Below are 9586 nucleotides of genomic sequence, written 5' to 3'. Positions count from 1 at the left end.
AATGCCCTGAATCGTTCCTTGCCTAAATCATATTATATTTCCAGCTTCGTAAGTGAATTAAAGGATGATGTAATGCTGAAAATTCCCAAGCCTACAGTGTTGGTACAAACTTTTGAACAAGCTAAAGCTAAATGATAAGAGGAGTCCAATAATACCATGGCTAAAAAGAACCTATTCAATCCAAGAATTGCTCTTTCATGTAGCGTGGATCGAAAACCAAGTAAACCACAACAAAAAGCTCTTGCCCATTCTAAAATAGAACTGCCTTGCAGTTAAAGACAAGACTTTAAAACTTTACATGAGTAGAGAAGGAGGTTGGGGCAATGTTTTAGATGTGCAGAAAAGTACGCACTTTGATATCAGTGTAGCATGAAGGAAATACGTGTGATAGGAGTAAAAATGGATAGGTTCCTGGATGTGGAAGAAGGCAATAGTATGAAATTATAGTTGAAAAAGGCGTGTTCAATGAGTATGGAAGAGCGGTCAAGTCTGTAGCAAAGCCTGTAGCAATCTTGGACAGGAAATTGATGAAGAATAACAATCAAGTAGTGGTCATAGAATTTATTCAATGGTCATATCTATTCCAAAAGAATACTACCCAGGAAGAGTTAGAAGAATTGTCCAAACAGTTCCTAGAATTCAAGATTGATTATTGAGGACAAGAATCTTTCGAAGAGAGGAGTGTCGTTACAAGCCGAGGAGTTGAATGTCAAATCAATTTTAGAGGGAAAGAGCAGCAAGTAACAGTTGTAAAAGCAGGTATAATAAGCATATAATGGAAATCAGACAGTAAGCATGTGATAATACATAGCTAGATCAGTTAGTTGTTAGTTGAAAAGGTCAGTTTCTAGTTAGTCAAGTAGTAGAAGCATGGTTGTAGTCTACTATTATATGTAAACTTGAGAATAATGAGCTGGGAAAGCAAGCATTAACATTAGGTTAATTTAGCAGTTTTGCTGGTAATCTTCCTTGCTCTCAGTTTTCTTCTACTCCTCTCTTATTTTTCTTACAAACCTTGCTTGTTAAGGAGACATTCTCAATAGATTTGTTTTAAGAACTGATCGGTCTTCAACTGATTCTTGAGAGGCTCGGCACCTTTTACCTTTTTTAATAACATCATTTGACATTGCTGTTCATCAAGATTTTATACTTGAACATAAAATGTTGTAATTTGTAAGGAGTTATTTTAATGGTTGAAAAAGTAATCTCATGTTTCTAAATTTTTTAGGTTTACCCTTTGATGCAGCACTAAGTAAGATTTATTAAATTTCTTGAATGCATTAAATTGAGATTAAGTTTTTCGAAGAAGTATTTAATCTCGGTTAATATTAAATTAATATAGAAATTTGTCTTATCATTGAAATAAATAAATAAATAAACCGGAAGTGTCAAAACTGTTCCAAAACTTTCATCTTTGTGGCCAGCACCAGTAGTATCATTTTAGGACATGAAATTGCTCTCATACATCGACTTGTTTCTCCACTATCCTAAACATGCAAACGCTTCTATCCTTAACCAATTTACTCGCCAGCTAACAACCCTCTCTTCCTTCCTGCCAACTAAACCAACTAATTTAAATGTTCTATGCACTAAAGGCCAACTGCAAAGGGCACTACTAGAAATGGCAATTCAAGGTCCTGAAATTAAGTTTGATGGGTACAATATGCTGCTAAACGAGTGTGTCAATAAAAGGGCTGTTAGAGAAGGCCAAAGGGTACATGCCCACATGATCAAAACATGTTATTTACCACCCGTGTATTTAAGTACTAGGTTGATTATCTTATACACGAAGTGTGAGTGTTTGGGTTGTGCAAGACATGTGTTTGATGAAATGCGTGAGAGAAATGTTGTTTCTTGGACTGCAATGATTTCGGGTTATTCTCAAAGAGGGTTTGCATCTGAGGCATTGCATCTTTTTGTACAGATGTTAAGATCAGGTGATTTTTTCTTTTGTTTCCTGGTGCTTTAGATGAAGTTATGGTTAGTAACAAGTGATATGTTTTGGGGCGTTGTATAAGTTGTGATTAGTTTAGTATTACATTAAGCTTTTATTAATCTCAAATGTGTTCTGTAGCAGAATTGCTATAAGGTTATTGGTGTATGGGTTGATTATAATAACATTCTTTTTTCATGTGTTAGAGGAAGATACAGATCTATTGTTTCAATTTTGAGTTATAATGATGGAAATGATCTTATGCATTTTGTGAGATTAAAAGTTAAATTGCCATGATACATAAAGGATGACCTCTTAAAACTGTATAAGCTCACAATGAAACGTTTTCATATATATTTGCATGATAGGAGTCAGGTAAGCATGTTTGATTGTAATTTGTTTACTATGTAAATGACCCTTGCAAGCTAGTCAGAGCATGCATTTTATTTTTTTTTAGTCTGCGCTACTTGAACGACCTGGTGGGGAGACCATTGACTGAATATCCCAGCTGACAAATAGAAGATCTTGATTCCCATAGAGATTCAGGAACTACAGTCCATGGTGTCCATTATAGTGAATTAAGTTCTTTTTCTCGCAGTGCTTAATTACATTTTACTAATACCGATATGCAATTTGTGCAGATACGGAGCCAAATGAGTTCACTTTCGCTACTGTGCTCTCCTCTTGTACAGGTGTTTCAGGGTTTGAGCTGGGAAGGCAAATTCATTCTCACATATTCAAGAGAAACTATGAAAACCATATATTTGTTGGGAGCTCACTTCTTGACATGTATGCCAAGGCTGGTAGAATCCATGAAGCTCGAGGAGTTTTCGAATGCTTGCCTGAAAGAGATGTTGTCTCCTGTACTGCAATAATCTCAGGCTATGCTCAATTAGGCCTTGATGAAGAGGCATTAGAACTATTCTGCCGGTTACAAAGGGAAGGAATGAGTTCAAATTATGTTACCTATGCCAGTTTGTTGACTGCACTGTCTGGGCTTGCTGCACTGGATCATGGCAAACAAGTTCACAGCCATGTGCTCAGATGTGAATTGCCCTTTTATGTAGTTCTCCAGAATTCACTGATTGATATGTACTCAAAATGTGGAAACCTTAATTACGCAAGAAAGATCTTTAATAACATGCCTGTGAGAACTGTTATTTCATGGAATGCAATGCTTGTGGGGTATAGTAAGCATGGTAAGGGGATAGAGGTGGTTAAACTTTTCAAATTAATGAGAGAAGAAAATAAAGTCAAACCTGACAGTGTCACTTTTCTGGCTGTTCTATCTGGCTGCAGCCATGGAGGATTGGAAGATAAAGGGCTGGAAATGTTTGATGAGATGATGAATGGGGGTGATGAGATAGAAGCAGGGATTGAACATTATGGGTGTGTCATTGACTTGCTTGGGCGTGCTGGCCGAGTAGAAGAGGCTTTTGCATTGATAAAAAAGATGCCTTTTGAACCTACCGCTGCTATTTGGGGTTCACTTTTAGGAGCTTGCAGAGTTCATTCAAATACTAATATTGGTGAATTTGTAGGTTGCCGTCTTTTGGAAATAGAGCCTGAAAATGCTGGGAATTATGTCATTCTCTCAAATTTATATGCCTCTGCAGGGAGGTGGGAAGATGTGAGAAATGTAAGGGAATTGATGATGGAGAAAGCTGTGATAAAGGAGCCTGGAAGAAGCTGGATTGAACTTGACCAAACCATCCATACCTTTTATGCAAGTGATCGGTCCCATCCTAGGAGAGAAGAGGTATTTTTGAAGGCAAGGGAATTATTGGTGAAATTCAAGGAATCTGGCTATGTTCCTGACCAGAGTTGTGTTTTATACGATGTGGATGAAGAGCAAAAGGAGAAAATACTTCTAGGCCATAGTGAGAAGCTGGCTTTGGCTTTTGGACTAATTTCTACTTCTGAGGGAGTCCCGCTCCGAGTAATAAAAAACCTCCGGATTTGTGTTGATTGTCACAATTTTGCCAAATTTGTATCGAAGGTTTATGGAAGACAAGTGTCTATAAGGGATAAAAACCGGTTCCACCATGTTGCTGGGGGAATTTGTTCTTGTGGCGACTATTGGTGAGTTTTGATGATTTTTTATAGGATATGTGTTGGTTTCTGCTGCTGGAGACTCTGGGAAGGTTATTCAGTTGTAGTTTCTAGTGGGGAACAACCTTACTCAAAAAACAACCTCCGTAACACCGTCGCGGTTGTTTACCAGCTCTATTTTATTTGATTCACCCAGCTATCCAAGCCCAGAAAGATCAGTTACAGGGAGGTGGACTGATTATGAGATACATCTGTCTAAAAGCTTCTGGTTAACCAGATGCATGATGGCTTGCTTCACCATCACAGGTATTTTCCTTCCTGTTCAGAGTTGCATTCAACTGCTTGAGAACTTCAGATATAAAGGACTGCACAGGCTTGAAGAATTTAACACCTGACATAGAGATATAAAGATAAAGAATCCCTTTTTATAGCTGGTGGAGCAATCATTCATAACCAGGTTTTAAATTAGAGAATGGATGGTTCTTACCCAGAATAGATGAAAGTTGATGGGAGGATGTTCATGTGCAAACAACACTTTCACCATAGAATACTTCTGAATAATTGCAGTTTGCTTTGTCCCTCACGCCTGCATTTTGCACCATCATATGGATCCTACTTCTCTTATCTGATGTAGCACTCATTTAAATTTTCTTGTACTCATTTTCAATGTAACTAGTATACAAAGAATTGACTGTCCATTAAACTATATATATATATATAATGAAAAGAACCCTAACAGTGTGTGTGGAATATTGATTAATGGAACAGAAAGAAAACAAAAGAAGTAAAAGGGATGAAGAGAAAAGTTAGATTCCAAAATTTTCTTTTGTATAATAAAAAATTTGCTCTCGAGTCTGGAGGAAATGGGTGAAAATTAAAAATTTACTGAAAAATTTTCAAATAATATCCTCAGCAGATAAAAATGTCAAATATAAATCAGGAAATTAAAGTAGGAAAAAAAAATAATTTGTTAATTTACCCTTTTTTTTCCACCAACTTGGCCAAACAAGAGACATTTCTTTAATAGGAATGCTCAATTTCACTTTTGTGTCCCTATAATTATAAACTCAAGGGAGAAAAAAATACAAAAATGATTCACATAATTGTTTCAAGAAAAAAAATATAATTTTTTTAAATAAATCTCAATTTATAATTGTCCAATCAAAATGTTTATCCATTCCTAAAAGGTAAAAGAAAAAGGAAAGCACATTTAGACGACAGTACGACGCTGTTTTGCGTCGTTTCCAAAATTCTTCAAAACAGACTTCTCTCGTTAAACTCAGTCTCTGTGGGCTTTCTTCAGATTTCTCTCTAAAGAAAACCCAAAATAATGCCCTTCACAACGGCATCCTCCATGCTCCGCCACCGCATCTCCAGCGCCCTCCGAACCCGCGGCGGCGCAAAAGCTGGTCCCAGCAGATGGAAATCTCCGGGACACGAGGAACAACCCAAAGGTCACTTTCTCAATCGGACCCCACCACCACCAGGAGAGTCTCGTAAATGGGAAGATTGGGAGTTGCCTTGCTACATCACCAGCTTCTTAACCATTGTGATCCTTGGCGTTGGTCTCAATGCTAAGCCTGATCTCACTATTGAAACTTGGGCTCATCAGAAAGCACTTGAGCGACTCCAGATGGAGAAGTTGGGCCTCTCCGGTTCTGCTGATTCTGAGTGAAATCGGAGATCTGGGTATGCTTTTTTTTTTTTATCAAACCTTTGTGGGATTTTTCTGGGGTTGTTGATAATAACGTGTAGTCAAATAAAAAGGGTTTTTGACCGACTGACTGATTGACTGTCTTCTGTAATTTGGATAATTTTTAAAGTAAGTTTATTTTTTGGTTAATGTTTCTGGTAGTATTGTGATTTTCCTTTGCCAGTTATTTGGTGAATTGAATTGTCTGTGTGGATGCACTTTCTTTGAATTGAATTTGAGTTTTGATTATGTTAATGTGAATGTGACTTGTCAGGTAAGTTGTTTGTTTCTTAATGAGAATTTTTTATTCATTTTTTTATTAGCATTTTAGTACCTTTGATCAATTAATTACCGTGTTTGAAATGCAATGCGGGGCAGCTTTTCATGGGTTGGAGCTGCTGAGCATTATGTCTATGCGGGGATTTTCTCTCGTTGTTATATTTTCTGATGTTGGCATTGTGTGGTCGAATAGGGTTTTTTGATTGTTGAAAAGTGTGCTTATATGGAGCCTGGTTAAGTGTTTATTACAGCATGACTGTTACACCAGTTTAGAAATTTTTTGGTCAGAATTTTTAAGTGATTTTGATTTCGATAACATGTTGGATTTAACTTAAAGTTCCTTCATGAACTGGATCACTGAATTTGAATTGGCTAAATACTGGTGTGATTAAAGGATATAATTATCCAGAATTCTGCCATGATGTTTCTGGCATATTTGATGTTTGAGGTATTATGAGTCTTCATAACTCTGTTATGGTCAGGTTAGGATTTGGGACTTGGGATACTGAAGACATGATGATTATAGTACTTCAGGAATTTATCGTGGTTGTATCTATGATTTCTAAAAATATTGAGGCATTGGGTGTTTCATTACTATTTGACAGAAAGATGCAATATGCTATTGTGGAAATTACATAATGCAACCTGGATGTGGAGTTTCACTTTCACGTGCCCAATATGCATATAATCATTATTTGATATGAATATATTGGATTCTTGATGTAAATTTGGATGCTTCTGCAAAAACAAAGTTAGCAAGGGGGTTGCTGGAGAGAACTTTTATATATGGTTTCAGGGGAAGGTGGACTGATGTGTTTTAATTAGTACCTAGCAAGCTTTATGTGCTGAGATTTGTTGCATTGTCATTTGTGCTTTTTGGTGGTGTCTAGTGAGGCATTACTTCAAACTGTTTGGACTGTTCAAGAAGCCTGTTGGAGAAATGACTCGTTAAGAGTATTATAGGGAAATGGGGGATTCGTGACGGGTAGTTGCCTTGGTAAGCAAGGTTCATGTAGAGGGGTGTGGCAAGACAGTGTCCTGTAGGTGCGTTGCATGATAAACTTCTGCTTAAATTTGGTGTCCTCTCTGCATAATACCATTAAAGCATGTGTGGAACAGGCTGTTGTATCCATTTAGGAATTTACTAGCTGAATTTCAAAAGAATGGCTACTTGTAGTATCTTTGGAGATGGATAGTAAAACTGAGATGCTACCTATGAGAGATGGTTGTGTATGTAGGTGGACAGGTAGCAGGACAGCAGAATGATAACACACCACAGTGAATGGCACAATTAATTATCATGCATAAATTCAGACAGTTTTTTTAGTGTGAAATCTAGCCGCTTATAATTGAGTGATTGTTAGCTTTGGTTGTTTGATTATGGTTTTCTTCACTTGTACAATTCAGCTTCTTCTGATTTTTTGATTTATTATTTTTAAATTATTAAGTTTATATATTGGGTTCTTTGAAGCTTTTATTATTACTACAGCTTTGGACAGTTTTTCTTTCATTGTTGGACCTATATTTGCCTCGAATAGCAAGGTTTCTTCCCTTGTTTAATGGAGTGGTTTAATAATTATTTGTTTGCTTGATTGGGATTTCTTGGAGCTCAGGTGAGCTCAATCTTTGTATTAGTTGGGAGGCTGTTAAACTTCTAGGTCTTGTGCACCTTGCGTGTTAGTTGGTGGTGATATTAGCTGCTTGCATACTTGGTTATGATAGCGTGGTTGTAATAGCGTGGTAGGAAGTGTGTCATTATCATGTTCTGTCTTAGAATTGAAGTTAAAAATCTCTGACTAGTTCTCTATGGTGCAAAAAACTGATGCAAGGTTCTAAAATTGAAATTTTTTTAAACATCTTGGACCTAATGTTTGATCTGCCTAGGTTGCATATAAGTGTTCTTTGTTGTTAAAGAAAATGCAGGGAAGTATGGGGCTTGCATGGGGATTGTTGCATAGGAGTCATGGATGGTGCTGTGGTAAGGCGCTATGACATGGGCATGAAGCATGGTGAAAACCTACCTTTGTGGCCGTCCTCAATGCTTGATCTGCAGTGTATTTCTAAGAATAAACCAGAGATGAACCTTGATTTTATTCAATTATTTGGGTTCATTGGCAGAACTTGTGGGGATGCATAATTGATTGTTGAGGTGATAGACATTGTCATTTGCAGAATGTAGGAAAATGAACTACTAGTAGCTTTGAAGTTTCAATGACCATTCACAGGCTGACCCCTTATCCTTTGTGGTGTTTCTTACCACCTTTTCTCTTTTGGCAACTCTGATGGGGTGGGGTGTGAGCAAGGTTTTTGAGTTTATTGGGTCATTCTTTTGATTAATGATCCTACTAGATGTTTTTTATCTGCCATATTCATCCAACTCGCAGATGCCAGTTGGTTGGGACTGAGAAAATGAAGAGATAGGGATTTTCTTTGTCATGCTTTATGTTCATTTCTGTTGACGAAAGCTTGTGTTCCAATTCTTCTTCTGTCCTGGCTGCTGCTCTTCTTAACAGGGTCTGCTTTCGCTTTACGAATTAGCATGACCAGTTGCATAAGATCAGCCTGGATACACTTGCTCCCAATCGGCGAGGTTGTGCCTTCAGCTCACCTACAATAAAGCGAATTTTCTTTCATAACCAGAGCAATTTCTCTGTTTGGTTAGACTATTTATGTTAGTAAATATGTTGTGTAATTATTTTTTGATCAGTTGAATGATGCATCATGTCTCAAATTACTCTGGGTGTTGGACATAACTCTTAATAATTCCTAATTTTTCATATGTCATGGAAGTCTCCAACTGTCAATCCGGATGTACTCTTTCATTTGTTTCGAAGGGTGGTTGAGACTTGAGACTTGAGAAGGGTTTTCTGTTAGTTTCCCGGGCTACCTTTGGGCCTGTACAGACCAATCGAAGGCCTCTTTTGTAAAAGCTTCAAAATGGGCTCTTAGGGTTTTAATTTTTATCCTTTTCTCTTAGGGTTATGAGAAAGTAAAAAAAAAAATGTTTGGTTGATAATACAAGATGTTGAGAAGCCATGGAGCCTTTTGTAAATTGCAGTTGCTGGTGTTTCTTCGACATTTCATGGGAAGTAATAACTCCTAGGAGCTACTGATATTTAATTACAATAAAGAACAGAGGTAGAATTTAAACTTCTAATCATTTGATAAAATGGACTCTCATCTCGTATCAATTAACAAAAAAGAAATATACATATTTAGTTCTCTAATAAAAGTTATTCTATGTTTGGTAGTGCCAAACTGTATTTTTTAAAAATTTAAATTTTATTTTTATTTAAAATTAATTTTTTTATATTTTTGAATTGTTTTAATGTACTGGTTGTTAAAAATAATTTTTTAAAAATATATATTATTTTAATATATTTTCAAGTAAAGAAATATTTTTTAAAATAATTGTTATTTTATTTCTACACACCTTTTGTATATATAAAGGTTTGCCTGAGAACTGGACGATCTAGGCTTTATGTTATATGATTTACAAATTATAATAATATCAGAGACCGATGACATCATCATGTAATGTCCTTGAATGATTTTTTTATTCTTTTTATAATTTGAGGTGTCCAAACCAGTTTACGCGCATTGCAATTAAATCTCGAACCTACTAAATA

At 36.4% G+C, this 9586-nt stretch overlaps 2 protein-coding genes across 3 annotated transcripts; both read left to right on the top strand.

The window, feature by feature from the left end:
- The first annotated feature begins 1385 nt into the window (after positions 1 to 1385).
- LOC133677104 (putative pentatricopeptide repeat-containing protein At3g13770, mitochondrial) lies at positions 1386 to 4688 on the top strand. The gene is made up of 2 exons (XM_062098936.1): positions 1386 to 1937; positions 2575 to 4688. The coding sequence occupies exons 1-2, from the start codon at positions 1448 to 1450 to the stop codon at positions 4017 to 4019; spliced, it is 1935 nt and encodes a 644-aa protein (XP_061954920.1). The 5' UTR covers positions 1386 to 1447; the 3' UTR covers positions 4020 to 4688.
- A 526-nt stretch (positions 4689 to 5214) lies between these two features.
- On the top strand, positions 5215 to 8736 carry LOC133676486 (uncharacterized). Of its 2 annotated transcripts, none has more exons than XM_062098157.1 (2): positions 5215 to 5674; positions 7872 to 8393. In XM_062098157.1, the coding sequence occupies exon 1, from the start codon at positions 5316 to 5318 to the stop codon at positions 5658 to 5660; it is 345 nt and encodes a 114-aa protein (XP_061954141.1). In that variant the 5' UTR covers positions 5215 to 5315; the 3' UTR covers positions 5661 to 5674; positions 7872 to 8393. The 2 variants fall into 2 exon arrangements, with proteins under 2 accessions (XP_061954141.1, XP_061954140.1); XM_062098156.1 differs by lacking the exon at positions 7872 to 8393 and adding an exon at positions 8471 to 8736 and having other exon boundaries at positions 5216 to 5674.
- Positions 8737 to 9586: the final 850 nt, after the last annotated feature.

This window comes from Populus nigra, chromosome 17 (assembly GCF_951802175.1).
Source record: "Populus nigra chromosome 17, ddPopNigr1.1, whole genome shotgun sequence".
Taxonomy (NCBI): Eukaryota; Viridiplantae; Streptophyta; class Magnoliopsida; order Malpighiales; family Salicaceae; genus Populus; species Populus nigra.
The sequence above is the reverse complement of the archived record's forward strand: the minus strand, read 5'-3'. Positions and strand labels throughout refer to the sequence as shown.

Excerpts from the sequence above, each read along its gene's own strand:
- LOC133677104 (XM_062098936.1), top strand. The coding sequence starts at position 1,448 with ATGAAATTGCTCTCATACATCGACTTGTTTCTCCACTATCCTAAACAT. Across the intron at positions 1,938-2,574 it reads TGTACAGATGTTAAGATCAG|ATACGGAGCCAAATGAGTTC; the intron begins GTGATTTTTTCT and ends CAATTTGTGCAG.
- LOC133676486 (XM_062098156.1), top strand. The coding sequence starts at position 5,316 with ATGCCCTTCACAACGGCATCCTCCATGCTCCGCCACCGCATCTCCAGC.